The sequence below is a fragment of the Thermobia domestica genome, chromosome 12, assembly GCF_964235325.1.
Source record: "Thermobia domestica chromosome 12, izTheDome1.hap1.1, whole genome shotgun sequence".
Classification (NCBI taxonomy): Eukaryota; Metazoa; Arthropoda; class Insecta; order Zygentoma; family Lepismatidae; genus Thermobia; species Thermobia domestica.
In genome coordinates this window covers 10,358,822-10,379,866 of record NC_137465.1, presented here as the reverse complement: position 1 = coordinate 10,379,866, position 21,045 = coordinate 10,358,822, and the positions used below count along the sequence as shown (strand labels likewise).

The following is a 21,045-nucleotide window of genomic DNA, read 5'->3' as shown; positions in this document are numbered from 1 at the left end:
ATGATATAGTAGAACATTTATTGCTAATTGCAGATATTGTACACTCATGTCCAAAATGATTGTCGCATATCTATAACTGTCTTCTTGTAAGAATATAATTTGATAATGATTGTGCAGGATACTTTTAATACTGATACTATGTGTACAATCGGGAAATGTATATTTCTGGTAAATTTCATAGAAAAAGAATTATAAATACGAAAATTAGAATGAATAAAACAAAATGTTGCTAAATGGGCAAGAAAGTTTTATTTTTGTTTTATTGTTCTTATTTACTGCTCTTTTGACATGAAAGTTGACACATACGTGTCTTTGCCAATTATACACATACAACATAAGAAATACCGAACGAATTCGTTATCAAATTATTTTCCAACAACATATTTATAGACATGCGACAATAATTTTGGACATGAGTTTACCTTTTATCGCAACATTGTAGGTAACTAAATTCGTTTAAATTTATAGGCAATTTTGTACTTTGTAGTTTTGTAATTTTTTACCAATGTGACTCATATATTCACTCATATAGTCTTGATGACTACCATATGCATAGTTTGACAAACTCTTCTCTGAACCGTCATTAGGCTTCTTCACATTTTCACACATTATAACACCACTTTATAACCTATGCAACGCAGAAACGCAGATTCGTTTAATAATCATGTTAAATGCTCTTTGTGATTCTAATGAAAAAAAGTATTGGAAATGTATTTAGAAGCATACTTGTGAACCGCGGCGCAGTCTGACAAAGATAGAAAATCACTGTTCCAAGTTCTTTAATGTTCTTTGAAACGCAAATTCATTTATTTTGATTCACGCATGGCCCAACTGAACCGATGCCACTCGTATAGGACTTCTCAACCATTTCTCGTATGCACAACCAGGCCGGTAGCCAGCCCGACGATGGAGGGGAGGGGGTACCGGAAGAAGTTAGAGATGGGCCGATCCAATCATATTATAGTTCATTTGCAAGCCTACCGTGAATATTTTAGGGGGCAGCAAAAATTTAGGGGGGTCCGGCCCCCTAGACCCCCTTGGATATGGGCCTGTGCACAACTTATAAAATTTTCAAAATCAGCCTCAACATTTTTATTTTCACTTCAAACATCAGGTAAACAAGATCCTTCCAAGGACACCGTTCTGATGTTAAAATTCTATTCATTGTTGAAGATGATCTCTCCACTGAATCGGTACCGATTGGAAGAAGCACACGTTTTGTTGCTAGAGCTGACAAATTAGGAAATATAGAATAATGCATTTATATTCTTCACAGAAAAGTTTCATTAGAAATCCCTTGAAGAAAGTTATTCTTTCAATCGTTTGAGTTCTATATTCAAATAGGACTTCTCGCACAAAACATGAAATAATTGTGAAAAATTGCCTATTCAGGCTCGTATCAAGGCAGAAGTTTAGGGGGGTGACACCCCCCATCGGGGGGGTCTGGCGGAATCACTGAGCATAACAATAAAATAAACGAGGGCAGGGGTGAGTATGAACAATGTAAGAAGGGTTATGTCAAATTTGCGGATATTTTATTGACACCCTCGTATATTTGAAGTATTATTGTGCAGCTTCGTAAAAATTGTTGTGCTCAGGAAAAATTTATGAAGTGGAGCAGCTTTATGCAAGATTTGAGCATTTTACTACTGCAGAAATGGGATAAATTAAATACCTACTTACGCGACATTTGCCCCGTGAAATTTCTTCAATTCATCCATGCTTTCGCTGTATTAAGTATTATTTTACTATATAAAAGTAATCCTCAGAATTCAGACACAATTGTGTAAAAGATCAAGAGGAAACCAGAATCTTACAAAGAGCTGAAGTTTTAAAATTTGTGAACTTAGAAATATTGATCATCCATAGACCTCTAAAGGGCATATATTTCATTAATTACTGACTTGTTAAAGTTCATATCTGAAGTGTAAAAAGTAATTATCACGCACAAACAATAATGTAAATACGTTTTCGAAACATTTTATTAGAAACATGAGTGCGTCTTATATTCAAGCAAGTATACAAAAACCAATTACAATAATACTACCTAGGTACATGATGCAAGAGTACATACATGGAACAAAATGTAATCGTTAAATGTTCCCATTTGATTCTACACTTTAATATCTAGTTTCTTTTCGTATTACCTTGAACATAGAGTTATTTATATTACATAGCATGAGATTACTATAATTTCATGGAAATATTCATACAACTAAGAAAATATATCTGCTAAGAATACTCTGTGTAATTATAATAAAATTATTATTTCTGTTCCTACCAATGGAGTTTGATCCTTTATTTCTTTCCTTTTCTTTATCTCATGAGCATATTTACTTTTTTTAAAAAAAGTTTCCTGAAGATGTGAACTACGTGATACTAACACTGTAGTAGTAGTAGTAGTAGTAATTGGGACCTAATCATAATATAACATTTACTTTTTAAGGTTAGTTTTCTTCGAATTGAACAGACATTTTGTATGTGATGTTATTAAATATAGACATTTGCCTTTGGAAGTTGAGGTTTTTTCTTTCGAACATGTGGTTATTTTTCAAGATTGAGGATTAGCCTGTAATTCAGTGTGAGTGGAAATGTACATAGAAATTTACTCAAGGGTAAAATGCAGTGCTCTTGTCCTATAATTTTCACAAGGTATAGATGTGCGGTCTTTTGTGAACATCTATAATCGACATGAAGAACATACGAGGAGTATTATACTAGAGGCATCAAAAAGCTCTTGTAATTTCGTTGTAACAATTTATTACCACAATATATTGAGTGGTACACATTCACTCAATCGCTTTTAAAATGTTCTCCTCATCGCTCCTGCCATTGAGGGAAACAACGTTGAAAGTCCTGTTTTGGGGCGTTCCAAAGTTCAGCCGTCACGTTGGTTTGGATGTCTACTACGGTGGCCAAAAAAAAAAAAAAACATTTGAGGCCCTTTTTGATATTGGAGGAGAGCCAGAAATCCGCTGGTGATAAATCCGGTGAGTAGGTAGTCTGATAGAGAAGGGGAATGCACGTTTCTGGGAGCTATGTCTGAACAACAATCGATGTGTGGGAGGGAAAATTGTCATGAAGCACCGTCCATCCTCCTTGTCATTTCGCGGGATGTTTTCTTCGGACTGCCTCCCTCAGTCGTTTCAAAAACTGCACGTAAAAATGACCGTTAACAATTTGTCCAAATGATACAAATTCATGGTGCACCACACCTTCGTTGTCGAAAAACGCAACTCGGAGTAAAAAATGCAGTCATCAGAATAGCATACAACATCCTCTCCTCGACCCAAAGAAAGCATGTCATGTCAAATCTAATACAATAGTGATGCTCATTACGCTACCAGCCTCCCTACTCACCGGGGTTAGCACCAGTGGATTTCTGGCTCTTCCCCAAGATTAAAAAGAGCCTCAAAGATAACTTTACATCCAAACCAACGCGACGGCTGAACTTTGGAACATCTCAAAACAGGACTTTCAACGTTGTTTCCAGCAATAGCAGGAGCAATAGAACAAGGGTGTATGTTCTCAAGGAGAATATTTTAAAAGCGATTGAGTGAATGTATACCTATATTGTGGTAATAAATAGTTACAACAAAATAACAGGAAGTTTTTGACTCCTTCTCGTGTGCTAAACTTCTACTAAAGAAACCAGTAAAATCAAAACCATTAAATTAAAGTTCATTTTAAAGAAAATAGAGAAATAATTCCGCAAATTCGTAAAACAATTGACTGAAATGTAACGATGGCATAGATATTCACCATCATTAACATAGGAAATAAAGCTACTTCATAAGTAGACAATGTGTAATATTAAAAGAACTTTATATCTAAGACACTTTGTTCGAAGCCTCAGAGTTAAAGTTATGTTTATTTTTTCGAATAAAGTAGTTTGTAGTAGAGACGGACACCCTCAGGACCGGATTCAGGATTTTTTGAGGGGGGTGCACCAATAACTATCAGTATATTTAAATCAAATTTATTTTTTTTAAATGCCTTTAGGCATCTGTGATGCGTATGAGGAACTGACTTAAATATTGTGTTTAGCAAAACTGTTTTCTTTTAAGCCCGAAACGGAAACATAACATGAAATTTTAGGAAAGTATTGCTATTTCCACTGCCAGTTTCTCACTTTAGATAGTGTATATTCAGAGCGGGGGGGTTGCACGTGCTCCGGTGCACCTCCCCTAAATCCAACCCTGGGAACCATCACTCACTTTTGTTTTCAAGAGGGCCGCCCTCATCCTGTTTGGTAGATGAATGTAAGGGGTGAGGGTGAGTGTGAGGGAGTCGATCGAGGATGAGGTCATCAACAATTTTTGAGTGTTAGGGCGAGTAAGTGTAAGTGTGAGTGAGGGTTAGCAAAAATGTCCATCTCTGGTTTGTAGTACTGATTTTTTTTTTAAAGTGCAATCATTGTAATGATTAGAGTAGTTTTGATTTAACCCATTACTTGAAAAAAATGTTGACTCAAACATCATAATTTTAAGGTACAGTAGGCGAGTTACTCCGACTTTTCCAATAATGCGACGTTTCCTGGTGGACTACTCTGGATTACAAATACATTACGTAATTGCATTTCAGTACTGCATGAATAATATACTGCAATCCATGTTCGTATTTGATTTCAGTTTAATTGTCGTGTTATTTTGCAACAAAAATATTATTTCATACATGATATACAGTAATTTTATTCTTTAAATGACCTTATAGACAACCTCATTGTAAGTCGACATAACATGATCTGATACTTGCCTAAGTAGTGAGGATCTACAGCACTGGTATTTAAAATCCTTATGGCCGTATCTTGTATGATGTTTGATTTTAATAAATGAATTACGAAATCAAAAAAAAAAAATGCATGCACCATTTCTATCCCCTCCAGCTCATCGCACCGTCTCACTTTGTACCCTTAGATGCAGTTCCATTAGCCCATAAGATTAAAAAGACTCCGACTACGTGAATATATGGATTAGGGCGGTCCATATTTTGGAACTTACGAGGATTTCTTTTTAGCTTCATTCCCTAAAATGATTTTATATCATGCCAAAAGTGCCTCACGAAAAAAATAATAGCTCAATCGATTAGTATTAAATGGCCCTAAGCGACCTAAAGGTTTGAATGCCTTTACAATGTACACTATGAAGCAAATGTAAGTTGAAAGTTTCGTGAGACAATTGTAAGTTAATAAACACATATTATAAAGCTAAGAAATATTAAATGGTTAGAGATAAGTTGAAAAGAACATCAGACAAATGCTTGTGTTAAAAAAAGAAAGCATCCCGAAACGTATCATATGACCCTTCCCTATTAAAAATTTTGGACTTGAATTCAAGATAGACACATGGTACTATACCACAACAGGTATATGTTAATTACTCCGACCCTTTAGCCGTTCTAAACTTACAAGGTACCTTTGCCTCATATTCTATATTGAGTTGAGTTTGAGTTTAACGTTCCGTTCAGCAGCGAGGCTATATGAGACGTGGACCTACTGATTAACGTGGAATCCGAACCATATGCGCTCCCGCCGGGAATCGAACCTGGGTCTCTCACCATATTCTATATTGTAAATGCATTGAAAATTGGAGGTCAATATTTATAGGGCTAAGAAAACATACTTCATGGAAAGGTGGATAGGTGTCATTCTCTAGCATGCACTTCCCCGAAGTTTCTAAACTGTTCGGTTGTTTTTTTTTTTTTTTTTTTAAAAAAAAAGATATGTATCGCTAATATTTCTTGCTCTGTACAACACGTGACAGGTCGAACTTCAAACTAAAAACGTAAATCTGTCGATTTTGAGAACGTAAATATTTATTTGGGAAAGATAAATGTAGCGATGGACAGAGGTGAAAAGATCTTTTCTTTCTTTCTTTTGAAAACACTTCATGCAACTTGAACTTTAAGTTATCTAATTGTTTCTTAGCAGTCTTAGACATCAATTCCTGACTTCCGTTCAAGCTTACGACCCCTCGCCGCCGTAACTATAGCCAACTTTCCATAGGAAAGAAACTTTCTTTGGATGTTCAGAACCATGGGACATCACGCGATAACTGAAAAATCACATTCACAACGTAAAGAAAATAAGAAAGTGAGTTGTACTCCACATTAAGAAACTACACTAGAGTTTGAAAGTACGAGAATTTAATGTTAAAACCGGAAGTGGTAAATTTATTACTTATCGTTTTGCTCTGTGGGATCAAAATTGAAACCGAATTTTTTAGCAGATTTCTATAACTTCCGGTTTTCCTAGAGAGATTACGGTGGAAATGGGAACTATCCTTGGAACGGTGAATCCGTTGAAAAATAAAAATCGCTTTTCGATATCTGTTACCGTTTTTGCTCTATCGGTGATCTGTTGACTGATGGACTTAGCCGTTCTATAAGACTGGTGCATAGCATAGGTGGAAAGTCTAAAAACTGATTGCAACCAACCAAATTCTTTCTTCGCAGAAATACTCATCCAGCAAATGTAAAGCAATCGGGTACTGAAACAAAATAAGGCCTTAAAGCAGTCAACCTAGAGAAACCGAAACATTCGAATGAAATATTTCAGTTTCTACATCTCACGGTTATGCTGTGGAGGCTAAAGTAGACGGGTGTTGGTGAGAAAAGAATGAAATGATGGGATGAAGAAAGTGGCAGGAAATGGGAGAATTTGGAAAACATCTATCCACACAGTGTTTGTTCATCAAAAAACCCAATTGGTGCAGATTAGGGATCGAACCAGAGACCCCACGCTCTTCCACTGAACCATCGTGCCCCCACCGAAGCATTCGACATCCCATGATGAATCTTTTCTTTTCTTTCTTGTAGAATAATTTGAACAAAATCAGCTTAAAATAATAAAGAAAACCATCTATGGCTACTGTATGGTCTACGAATATTTGAGTTAAAGAACGATCGTTATATAAAATACGAAAGTAGATGAACCCACAGAATTATGGACTCTATTAATTCATGAGTCTGATCATGATTGCGAAGACATAAAAAATTCATACAGACTTCAACAATCCATAAAGATGATTAGATGGTGTATTAATACATCTTTACATTACATTGGGCATTTCGAAAAATACACATTAGTCATTTGTTTCTTCTGTGTGTAACGCCTACGCACGCCCAATTACCCATTTACTTTATTTATTTATTTATTTATTTATTTATTATATAAGGTCTTTTCACTGTAGTTGTTTTTCGCACAGACAGTTCATCACCTTCAGAAACTAATGTAAGATGTTCTCGGTCCATCATGAACACAGAATATTATCTTAATTCTGTATATTAACGAATTAAATTTGTTTATTTCGGGACATTTCAGATTTAGGAGTAGAATGTGAGGACCGATGATTGGTTCCCTCTCACGAGTAAAAATGGTGGCATGTCTCTTGTTAACGTTTCCAGCCATGCCATGTAGAGTGGTGCTGAAACGGTGCCTCGCCTCGGCATTGGCAATGTCCTGCAAGAAAAGACATGAAAACAGCAAAATTAGAAATATCAACTGATACTTTAATGAAAATGCAGTACTTCTATTAGTCTGCCACTACGTCAAAGAATACTTTGCCCTCAATACAGTCTTCTAGATAATTTATTACACCTAACCATATTAATGAATAATCAAATTTAAAAAAAAACACATTAAATTGCAACTTCCATCCTGTCTTTTATTATTGGACCCGAGAAAACATTCGACAGCATATGATGCGACGGCAGTGGCGGATCTAGAAGGCAAAAACTGAGGGGGGCAACCAGAAACCAGACTATGACAGGTATATCATAAGTTTACTATAAATTTTCAAAAATATGTAAATAATAGATTAAGCATTGGAGGATCTAGAAGGTAAAAACTGAGAGACAGCCAGAACCCAGCCTATGATAGGTATATCATGAGTTTACTATAAACTTTCAAAAATATATAAATAATAGCTTAAGCATTGGAGGATCTAGAAGGTAAAAACTGAGAGACAGCCAGAACCCAGCCTATGATAGGTATATCATGAGTTTACTATAAACTTTCAAAAATATATAAATAATAGATTAAGCATTGGAGGATATAGAAGGTAAAAACTGAGAGACAGCCAGAACCCAGCCTATGATAGGTATATCATGAGTTTACTATAAACTTTCAAAAATATATAAATAATAGCTTAAGCATTGGAGGATCTAGAAGGTAAAAACTGAGAGACAGCCAGAACCCAGCCTATGATAGGTATATCATGAGTTTACTATAAACTTTCAAAAATATATAAATAATAGATTAAGCATTGGAGGATATAGAAGGTAAAAACTGAGAGACAGCCAGAACCCAGCCTATGATAGGTATATCATGAGTTTACTATAAACTTTCAAAAATATATAAATAATAGCTTAAGCATTGGAGGATCTAGAAGGTAAAAACTGAGAGACAGCCAGAACCCAGCCTATGATAGGTATATCATGAGTTTACTATAAACTTTCAAAAATATATAAATAATAGCTTAAGCATTGGAGGATCTAGAAGGTAAAAACTGAGAGACAGCCAGAACCCAGCCTATGATAGGTATATCATGAGTTTACTATAAACTTTCAAAAATATATAAATAATAGATTAAGCATTGGAGGATATAGAAGGTAAAAACTGAGAGACAGCCAGAACCCAGCCTATGATAGGTATATCATGAGTTTACTATAAACTTTCAAAAATATATAAATAATAGCTTAAGCATTGGAGGATCTAGAAGGTAAAAACTGAGAGACAGCCAGAACCCAGCCTATGATAGGTATATCATGAGTTTACTATAAACTTTCAAAAATATATAAATAATAGATTAAGCATTGGAGGATATAGAAGGTAAAAACTGAGAGACAGCCAGAACCCAGCCTATGATAGGTATATCATGAGTTTACTATAAACTTTCAAAAATATATAAATAATAGCTTAAGCATTGGAGGATCTAGAAGGTAAAAACTGAGAGACAGCCAGAACCCAGCCTATGATAGGTATATCATGAGTTTACTATAAACTTTCAAAAATATATAAATAATAGATTAAGCATTGGAGGATATAGAAGGTAAAAACTGAGAGACAGCCAGAACCCAGCCTATGATAGGTATATCATGAGTTTACTATAAACTTTCAAAAATATATAAATAATAGCTTAAGCATTGGAGGATCTAGAAGGTAAAAACTGAGAGACAGCCAGAACCCAGCCTATGATAGGTATATCATGAGTTTACTATAAACTTTCAAAAATATATAAATAATAGATTAAGCATTGGAGGATCTAGAAGGTAAAAACTGAGAGACAGCCAGAACCCAGCCTATGATAGGTATATCATGAGTTTACTATAAACTTTCAAAAATATATAAATAATAGATTAAGCATTGGAGGATATAGAAGGTAAAAACTGAGAGACAGCCAGAACCCAGCCTATGATAGGTATATCATGAGTTTACTATAAACTTTCAAAAATATATAAATAATAGATTAAGCATTGGAGGATCTAGAAGGTAAAAACTGAGAGACAGCCAGAACCCAGCCTATGATAGGTATATCATGAGTTTACTATAAACTTTCAAAAATATATAAATAATAGCTTAAGCATTGGAGGATCTAGAAGGTAAAAACTGAGAGACAGCCAGAACCCAGCCTATGATAGGTATATCATGAGTTTACTATAAACTTTCAAAAATATATAAATAATAGCTTAAGCAGCGGAGGATCTAGAAGGTAAAAACTGAGAGACAGCCAGAACCCAGCCTATGATAGGTATATCATGAGTTTACTATAAACTTTCAAAAATATATAAATAATAGCTTAAGCATTGGAGGATCTAGAAGGTAAAAACTGAGAGACAGCCAGAACCCAGCCTATGATAGGTATATCATGAGTTTACTATAAACTTTCAAAAATATATAAATAATAGATTAAGCATTGGAGGATATAGAAGGTAAAAACTGAGAGACAGCCAGAACCCAGCCTATGATAGGTATATCATGAGTTTACTATAAACTTTCAAAAATATATAAATAATAGCTTAAGCATTGGAGGATCTAGAAGGTAAAAACTGAGAGACAGCCAGAACCCAGCCTATGATAGGTATATCATGAGTTTACTATAAACTTTCAAAAATATATAAATAATAGCTTAAGCATTGGAGGATCTAGAAGGTAAAAACTGAGAGACAGCCAGAACCCAGCCTATGATAGGTATATCATGAGTTTACTATAAACTTTCAAAAATATATAAATAATAGATTAAGCATTGGAGGATATAGAAGGTAAAAACTGAGAGACAGCCAGAACCCAGCCTATGATAGGTATATCATGAGTTTACTATAAACTTTCAAAAATATATAAATAATAGCTTAAGCATTGGAGGATCTAGAAGGTAAAAACTGAGAGACAGCCAGAACCCAGCCTATGATAGGTATATCATGAGTTTACTATAAACTTTCAAAAATATATAAATAATAGCTTAAGCAGCGGAGGATCTAGAAGGTAAAAACTGAGAGACAGCCAGAACCCAGCCTATGATAGGTATATCATGAGTTTACTATAAACTTTCAAAAATATATAAATAATAGATTAAGCATTGGAGGATATAGAAGGTAAAAACTGAGAGACAGCCAGAACCCAGCCTATGATAGGTATATCATGAGTTTACTATAAACTTTCAAAAATATATAAATAATAGCTTAAGCATTGGAGGATCTAGAAGGTAAAAACTGAGAGACAGCCAGAACCCACCCTATGATAGGTATATCATGAGTTTACAATAAACTTTCAAAAATATATAAATAATAGCTTAAGCATTGGAGGATCTAGAAGGTAAAAACTGAGAGACAGCCAGAACCCACCCTATGATAGGTATATCATGAGTTTACAATAAACTTTCAAAAATATATAAATAATAGCTTAAGCATTGGAGGATCTAGAAGGTAAAAACTGAGAGACAGCCAGAACCCACCCTATGATAGGTATATCATGAGTTTACTATAAACTTTCAAAAATATATAAATAATAGCTTAAGCATTGGAGGATCTAGAAGGTAAAAACTGAGAGACAGCCAGAACCCACCCTATGATAGGTATATCATGAGTTTACAATAAACTTTCAAAAATATATAAATAATAGCTTAAGCATTGGAGGATCTAGAAGGTAAAAACTGAGAGACAGCCAGAACCCAGCCTATGATAGGTATATCATGAGTTTACTATAAACTTTCAAAAATATATAAATAATAGATTAAGCATTGGAGGATCTAGAAGGTAAAAACTGAGAGACAGCCAGAACCCAGCCTATGATAGGTATATCATGAGTTTACTATAAACTTTCAAAAATATATAAATAATAGATTAAGCATTGGAGGATCTAGAAGGTAAAAACTGAGAGACAGCCAGAACCCAGCCTATGATAGGTATATCATGAGTTTACTATAAACTTTCAAAAATATATAAATAATAGCTTAAGCATTGGAGGATCTAGAAGGTAAAAACTGAGAGACAGCCAGAACCCAGCCTATGATAGGTATATCATGAGTTTACTATAAACTTTCAAAAATATATAAATAATAGCTTAAGCATTGGAGGATCTAGAAGGTAAAAACTGAGAGACAGCCAGAACCCAGCCTATGATAGGTATATCATGAGTTTACTATAAACTTTCAAAAATATATAAATAATAGATTAAGCATTGGAGGATCTAGAAGGTAAAAACTGAGAGACAGCCAGAACCCAGCCTATGATAGGTATATCATGAGTTTACTATAAACTTTCAAAAATATATAAATAATAGATTAAGCATTGGAGGATATAGAAGGTAAAAACTGAGAGACAGCCAGAACCCAGCCTATGATAGGTATATCATGAGTTTACTATAAACTTTCAAAAATATATAAATAATAGCTTAAGCAGTGGAGGATCTAGAAGGTAAAAACTGAGAGACAGCCAGAACCCAGCCTATGATAGGTATATCATGAGTTTACTATAAACTTTCAAAAATATATAAATAATAGCTTAAGCATTGGAGGATCTAGAAGGTAAAAACTGAGAGACAGCCAGAACCCAGCCTATGATAGGTATATCATGAGTTTACTATAAACTTTCAAAAATATATAAATAATAGCTTAAGCATTGGAGGATCTAGAAGGTAAAAACTGAGAGACAGCCAGAACCCAGCCTATGATAGGTATATCATGAGTTTACTATAAACTTTCAAAAATATATAAATAATAGATTAAGCATTGGAGGATCTAGAAGGTAAAAACTGAGAGACAGCCAGAACCCAGCCTATGATAGGTATATCATGAGTTTACTATAAACTTTCAAAAATATATAAATAATAGCTTAAGCATTGGAGGATCTAGAAGGTAAAAACTGAGAGACAGCCAGAACCCAGCCTATGATAGGTATATCATGAGTTTACTATAAACTTTCAAAAATATATAAATAATAGATTAAGCATTGGAGGATCTAGAAGGTAAAAACTGAGAGACAGCCAGAACCCAGCCTATGATAGGTATATCATGAGTTTACTATAAACTTTCAAAAATATATAAATAATAGCTTAAGCATTGGAGGATCTAGAAGGTAAAAACTGAGAGACAGCCAGAACCCAGCCTATGATAGGTATATCATGAGTTTACTATAAACTTTCAAAAATATATAAATAATAGCTTAAGCATTGGAGGATCTAGAAGGCAAAAACTGAGGGGGGCAACCAGAAACCAGACTATGACAGGTATATCATAAGTTTACTATAAATTTTCAAAAATATGTAAATAATAGATTAAATATTTTTGTCACGCAATCCCCTCATGCAAAGATCCGCCATTGCATGACGACACTTCAGAGAAAATCTCTTTGGTAATATATATCTATATCTATCTATCTCTATATCTATATCTATCTATCTATCTATCTATATAATTTTATCGCTACAAGTTACACTACAAAATATTTGGTAACGACTTTTAGACACAATTAGTACACTTTACACGTTACCGACTCTCTTTGAACACCCCCGGATGACACATATTCACCCGCTTTTAGATACTCTTTTTTTTTTCAAGTATACCCCAAATGAGTTTGCAGAATGTGACATAACTTTGTTTTCGAAGTGTTTGCCAAGAAGAAGTGTTTTAAATATGTCATACCAGACCCTGTTTTTAAGAATTAACTCTTTTTAGAAACGTAAAGCACACCTTTAAAACACTATTTTGTAAATTTTCTCCTCAAAAACTGTTCTAAAAGTCTTTAAATGTTGTTTTATTTTTTACAGTGTACACTGGGAAAGAGCCCAGACAGGCGACACACTTCAAAGGAAAGTGTAAGAAGAATTCAAGTTGGTTCTCCTAGTAGCCTTTGCAAGTCTACTTGTCGCGCCAGCGGAGAACTCTAGAGATCCCTCATAAACAGTGGAGTCAATTGGGTGTTAAAAGTGGGGGGGGCAAGACATGATCTGAATATTTGTATAACAATGTTAGTTTGCATGGTTGTTTCTCACACTTTGTTAGACGACAGGTTGTATAACTAATAGAATACTATATTTTTCAGTTAAAATATTGTATATCGTATTTCATATCTTATTAAGTAAATTGAAAAGAGCAACGCAAGTAAGTACTAGCCCTACGTATTCTTAAAAAACAAAGGTATAAGAAGAGATTTGATTCTTTGCTCATGAACATCTTAAACTTTTGTGTGGTAAATTGTGTGATCAGATTATTTCATAACAAATTTGCAAAACAAATAAATAGAAAGAATAATATTAATCATAGTAATGAATAATGAGGCTTGTTTTATAGGTTATATTGAAACTGGGGATTAATGAATAACTTAAATTTTTAATTGCACACATGCTATTAAATGTATGTTATTACTCTTAGAAAATGAAAGACAGTAAATACTACAAGCATATGCTACGACATTTAAAAAATACGCAATTGCAATACTAATTGCTATGAATTGCAATTTAATCGCAATTCCTGTAGCTTTCTTAACTCCACGGGAAGACAAATAACCAATATGTACTCACGCAACGGAAAATATTATATGACATTTTTTTTCTATGAACCAGTAATACATACAAAAACTTTACATTTCCAAATGAAACTATATACATTAAGGAGCCACTTAAAAAAAGTTCGGGCAACTGCCCCCTCTTACCCCCCTAATCGCCGCCCCTGCTCATAAATGACGGTCTGGTGTACGTTGAAGAAGCGTTTCAACATGAAGAATTACGGATTTCAACTGCTTATAGGCTCTTCGTTTGGTTTGGTTTAATTTAGTTTAACGTCCCACGGATATGCCTACTAGGTTAAAGGAGACGTGGACCTACTGATTATAGTGGAATCCGAATCACTTTGGTCATTCAACTGTACTCCCACCGGAAATCGAACCCGGAACTACACGAACCGAAGTCATGCGTGCTAACCACTAGACCGAGCTGGGGTTTTATATAGACTCTTCGTGCCAGTGGCAAGACACGTGCAGTTATGTCTTTGTTGTGGTGTTACGTGAAATATTATGTTTTTGTGTCACCATTACCAACTAATATGGAAGACTTCAGAAACCAAATCATAGCGCCAGTGATTTCAGTGGAAGAACGCACTTTTCTTGTGTTATTATAACTTATTTCATTTACTCAATGTACAATTTTGAAATCGAGTCCATCTTTTTGTACACTGTGCATATTTATGCATTTTACATCTTCTGTAATATTTATTTTGAAGATAAAAGTAGAGATATAAATATTCTTACATTACAACGAGATTGGATTCTTTAGAATTCTCCAGGAGAAGTTCTCGTAATCGAAGATGTCGTCCCGTCTTCTCTCGATGCGCTGTCAGCTCAGCTTCTGTGATAACACAATCTGTAAATTTATAGGAAGAAAAATTTATTATGACTCAAACTTTTAAATTACGACACAGTTACATGTAATAATAAAATAAATTTTTACATGTGATGCTTATATAGAACATAAATACAAAGCTCAAAAAGTACGATGAATATACTTGCACATTGCGTTCTATCGATGTTGTATTCATTTCAACTAGTAAGTTCGATAGCCTAAACCTTTGATACAGTCAGTGTCGAGTTTGAACGAATTGTGACATGTTAGTTGGCATCCAGGAGCAGAAGAATGAGGACGGGTTAAGAGTGTCTGTTGTCTGTCACGTGCCAACATTAACTTTTGTTCTAAGCTGCAAACAAGTGCCAACAAGGTCACGAAATTCCAAAATCAGTGTATGGCGATAAAGCGGTGGCATTCTAGACTGTTTACAAGTAGGACGATCGATTCAAAAGCGGCAAGGACTCGGTTGAAAACGAGTAACGATCGAGACGTCCTTCGACGTCAAAAACAGATGAAAACGTATTTTAAAAAAATGTCAAAAATGATTTGTTCAAACAGGCGAATTACTATTCAAGAGCTTTCCGAAGAACTAAGCATCTCGTATAGGTCTGTGGAAAGCATTTTAACCACCGATTAAATGAGCAAATGGCTTCCTTCTTCACCAAAAAGGCGCTGTGCCACACCCTGCTTTTGATCCGGGAGTTTTTGGCCGAAAAATATTCCTGCCTGTCCACATTCGCTGTGCTGTCCAGATATAGCACCAAGCGACTTCTGGTTCTTCCCCAAATTAAAAACCGTGCTTGAAGAAAAACGTTTGGACACCATTCCTGACATTGAGATGGCCATGACAGAGCATCTAAATGCCCTTCCAAAAGAAGCCTCCCAGAAATGCTTCCAGTCATGTATTCAACGTTGGGATAAGTGCATTGCTAGCCAAGGACACTACTTTGAAGGAGATTAAATCAAATTCCAGGTAAGATTATTACTTTGTTTCCAATAAAATGATTCACAGTAGATTTTATCAAACCTCGTAGCATCAACAGAAATTTTACACAATTATATGTATCATTTAGTGCATCATAATAGCAACAGATTAAACGAAAGGAAAGTGAAATTAAATATCTATTTATGCATCTGATTGTTACGTCCTTTAGGTGGAGACGGGTCAATAATGAAAATGGAAGATGATGAAATAGTTGGTAGAACGAGAAAGTGGGAAAATACCAGAGAACCCCGAGAAAACCTACGGACACGATGTTATTCATTACAAATTCACTTAGCCTAGATCGAACCAGGGACCCAGAGCACCAGAAGCGAACGCTCTACTGTTGGGCCACCATGTGCTCCCAATACATTAAATATATCAATTTTTAATAATTATTGTGGCACGTTAATGTGTTTTTAAAACACAACAGAAAATTTAGTGATAACAAAACTTCTTCCTCTGTAATGTGAAGGACAGGGATTTGAACACAGTTCGAGTTCAACATTAAACTACAGGTTCATCTTATACACAGTCCAGTAATAAAGTTTTCGGAGTGGTCTCATAATATCACCTGCAGGAAAGCAATATCCCTTCAGCTTTCTACGTAACCATTTCCTCTCTCAGCGTACAACAACTTTGTTCTTTGAGGCAACGACTAAACGCTGTTGTAAAAGTTTTTTTTTTTTTTTTTTTGGATACCTATAACTTCCATCTGGATGGTCTTGCATGTTCTCAAACACGTGGCTCTTGACGAGGAGTTTCAACGAGGAGGAGGAGCGAAGAAAGTAGTCCGCTGGAACCATATCTGGTAAGTACGGTGCATGGTCGATGGCAATGTTGCAGTTGTGTGAGACGATATTTACCATGAAGAAGATTCGAACTGCCGAGGTTAATTAAATGTAGCCTGCGATGACACGAGTCATTCACTGGACAAGTTGCTTCGTCACTTCTAAGATAGAAGTCGAAGTCACCATGATTGTCTGGACCCTTGCCATCAGAAAAAAAGGCAATCACCAAAGAATTGACTCTACTTCTGTATTGTAAATCTTGGCCGGTTTTGGCTACTTTGAACCACGCTCATGACTGGCGCTTTGTGTGAGGATCGTTTGTACTAGGGAATGCGCTTCTTCTAGACGGTGCTTCAACCCTATAAGTATTCTGTAGCAAGTCATGGGTTTCCGTGACTGGCATTCCTAATTTGCTGCATGCTGAATATACGACCAAGGTTCTGTGCACTGCTAAACTCCACTGTTCGACTATTGGTCGAAGCGTGTTGAAACTTGTATTAGTCAGTCGATAGACACGTACACTTCCGGCGCTTTTTGTCACTTCTGCGATGGATTGCTTGATCTGGTTGCAAAAAATTTAATCCAGTAACTTTATTTCTGCACTATTTATATCGTTAAAGTTTTTTAATTCTAGTCTAAATCTCAACTAAACTAAAGCCAGAACAGAGACATTTCTAACTTGACACTTAGTATCATCACACAAATAAACAAACTAGCATACATGTAAATGGTTTTCTTCTCTCACTCTTACATAATAGAACAAGCAGTATACGGAGCAGGTCTTCTTCTGACTCTTCAGATGCCTTCTCCGAGGCGAAAGATGTGCTTACGTCATTCACCGATCAGTTAGAAAAAACAGGTCTAGGACACATACTCTGCAATGTGAAAGACTTATTAAAAACCTAAATAAAAATGAATCAAGTGCATGACTATTTTCATTTCCTTCATATTTTAGATTTTAGTTGTTTTAAAAGTTTATAATTCTGTTTCATCTACTTGTTTCATTTTTTCAACCAACAGAAGCAAATTTTGTAGCTATTCCAGCAATGAATACAGGTTTTATTCGCTAAAAATTTTATTACCGAAAATAAGTTTGGTCAGTAAGTACAGTTCAAATTTTCTATAAATGAAACTTGAAAATAGAGGTCTACATAAGTTCTCAGAATGAAATGATTTTGCACCACGTAAGTTGAAAATCTTCATAACAGAAACCTAGAGCGGCAGGGGACTATAATACGTATAATTTTAAAAATTGGGGATTTTGCAGAAATTTTAGGAGTAATGTAGGGAGTATATAAAGCACTGTGCCCTAAATACTTCCAATCCCAATCCCCTTCTGCTATAGAGTATTATGGCTATTGGCTATTGTGGCTATTGGGAATAGGAAGGGTATTGAATACCCTTCCTATTCCCAATGTACTACCTTGATCACGCGAGTTGTTTTCATAGAACTACCACACTTTTTATACCAATTTTAGTTGATTACTCCTTTAAATGTAAAAATTGATTTTCTATTGACCCCGTATGTGAACAGACAATGGTGCAATTTACGTGATGGCACCTCTTTGTAAACACCCAGCTATTATGGTAACATGATAAACTTACCATCGTCAACTTTTGAGGAAGGTCCCCGCCTTTTCTTGAAGTCCTGAATAAGGCTCTGGAAGAACGCTTTGCTCGTATCTTGTGGTCGCCGAGTAATTTCTCTAATCATTATCAAATCCGAGTAGTCAATACGGAATTTTGACAGGAGATTTGCCATACTGAAAAGAAAAAAGAAAATTTATATTTCATTACACAATTCTTTCCACCAATATTTGCTTAACGCATTTGTACAAAATTAGCTATGTTTGTTCTGTATTAAAACTCACGTGAAGCAGCGCCGGCCCGTTTGTATGTTTACGCGTATATGTTTGCAAGTTTGTATACTATTCTTACGCTTGTGCATTCGGTAGGAATGCTTTCGTTGTCGTTTTGAAGAAAGAAAAGAAACTATTATCGTTAACTTGGGAAATATAGCTCACTGGTAGAATTGAGAGGTATCTGAGAAGACGACGAGCGTATTTAGTTTTTAGGGCATGTGGGTAGAAATAAATAAGAACAAATATTTATAAAAAAGAGAGTCGAGAGTCAGTTTAGGAAGAAAGAAAAGGAAGGTTGTTTGGGCGTTTAGGATCTTGGATGTGTATTCCGTACCTCAGTTCCTGGACGTCGACTGGTGGTCTCCATGTCTCAGCTTCTGTGTTGAATTGGCGTGGGATTTGGTATAGATCTCTCCTGCCGTTGCTCATACTCGCTCCTCGTGAACTTTACCGCTCCTCGTGTACTTCACCGCTTCTCGTGTGCTAATCCCCTCTTCCGGGTCCTGGGACGTTTTTATATCAACCAAAGCAGGAAGATGGCCGTCGAAATTACGGGAAAACATCCAAAGTACGCACGTGTAAGGATTCAGAAAGTGCAAGGTAAATGGAATTCTCGACTTATTTAATAATTTGTCAACAGTTACAGAACGCTTTGGTTACATCAGATTACATAAGTTACATAAATTTACCAAGAATGAAGAATGAGGAATCGTCTACTGAAGAGAATTTTGAAATGTTTGCTGACTGTCTTATTATTCCAAATTGTCTGTCTCTTATCATCCACAGAAAATAAAGAAAAACAATAAAAAAATAAAAAATGAAATCGTTATTAAATCTTGATTTGTTTATATACTTAGTATTAATAATATGAGGGAAATCCAATATCTCTACACTATGACCAGTGCAAATGTTGGTTTACTTTTTGTAGTCTGTTCGTAAATGCAACCTTCATTTTCTGGCTCTGAAACTTCCTGATTTCTCTCGATCGATGGATATATATTGAACGCACTGCGTATGGACCCTTAACCTTAGGAAGAGTGCCCAATACCTTTGGTCTTAGTTTCTTCATTTCACCCAACAAAACATTGGTTTCTCCCTTTTTAATGGACTTTATAAAAGTATTCCTTTCATAGTTTTTTTTTTAAACTTGATTCAATTTCCCTACAATCATTTTTTTAAAATTTATAACCGTGAATACACACGACCGGCAAAATGCCGTGGCGCAACCAAACATGGCCTATGATACAATTCGTTAATAAATGGAACAACACACATGAAGTCGGAACGGCACGTTGTTCTGTAGTGCTTTATGGGACACAACACACGGGAGAAAAAAAAAGTTTTTGGTGGGCGAATATGCGACTGCAGGCGGTGGGAGAGGAAATACTGTATTATTTGTAATTAACAATACCTCAGTATTCGCAGGTTTTCTTAAGAAAATTTCCCTCTATTGACACAAAATTTTCCCCTTTTCTTATCAAAATTTCCGGAGTTTCAATTTCTATGACTGAAGTTATGTAATAAGATTAATTTAATTATATTAAAGGAAGTGCCAAATATATTTTGTTTTGTTCATTTGGTTTCTGCTTCTATTTTTTAAAACTTTTTCTTTCACTTTTTTTTAGAAAACAGACACAAATATTCATCAACAATTAGTACAAATTATGCTGCTTGAACACACATACACCATTCCTATTGTATTGGTTTATTTCTGAAGAACAAAGAAAAATGTAAGCATTATTGTTGATTAATCAGTCAATTCCAGGATTTCCTGCAATTTCACGTTTTCTTCAAGAAAATCCTTTTTTTTTTCCTTTTTGCTAAATTTACCTACGATTTTTTTACTAGATTAGGGAAATTTCCCTCAAAGTACGAACACTGCAACACCTTTGACACTAGTCGCTCTAGATCTAGACATTACCAGAATACGATTGATCTCCTATAGCTAATAATCTTTGATTGTGTGTTTTTTTTATTATTATTTACGAAGGAAGAGAGGTAGGAAGAGCTAAAGTTAATCAAGAAAAATGTTATTCAAGTATGTAGTATACATGATTTATATTTGCTGAAAATTTATTTTAATACTAGAAATTAATTATTCTGAAGTGTAAGACGTCTTTTATTATAGCTAACATTATCCAGGTTATAAATTACGCATGTGGATAGCATGCACTGAGTAAAATACATTCTCCGGACAGCGATATATTGTACAAATATACGGAATCCTCTTGTTTGCTACAGAAATCAGTACGGAGCATAAGTTATCCGTATGCTACATAGACACTGCCCTTAGATGTTACATCATGCCACAGTTGGATGTCTGGTATCTAACAGTCTTCCTTATATTGCATACATATATGTATGTAACAACCCGGCATATATGTATGTTAAGTTAGGTACCATCCCGACATTTGCCTGGTTTGAGTGAGGAAAACCTCATTCAGGAAGGTTGGCCTGAAAAAGATTTTTACAGTGTTTCGACCGAGTGTCCTCACCGGGAATCGAACCCGGGACCACTCCTACCAAAGGCATTTAAATATTTTATGTTCTAAGGACATTTTAAAAGAATAATCTCAT

The 21,045-nt window shown here is 35.1% G+C and overlaps 1 protein-coding gene across 1 annotated transcript in view; it reads right to left on the bottom strand.

The window, feature by feature from the left end:
• Window positions 1–1,964: 1,964 nt before the first annotated feature.
• LOC145666327 (bumetanide-sensitive sodium-(potassium)-chloride cotransporter-like) overlaps window positions 1,965–21,045 on the bottom strand; it is a 190,997-nt gene continuing 171,916 nt past the window's right edge. Inside the window, exons 17-19 of the mRNA XM_081733431.1 lie at window positions 18,212–18,369; window positions 14,740–14,851; window positions 1,965–7,459 (exon numbers count right to left, since the gene is read on the bottom strand). Of these exons, the coding sequence (XP_081589557.1) occupies window positions 7,324–7,459; window positions 14,740–14,851; window positions 18,212–18,369 (406 nt within the window). The 3' untranslated portion in view covers window positions 1,965–7,323. The remainder of the gene's footprint in view (window positions 7,460–14,739; window positions 14,852–18,211; window positions 18,370–21,045) is intronic.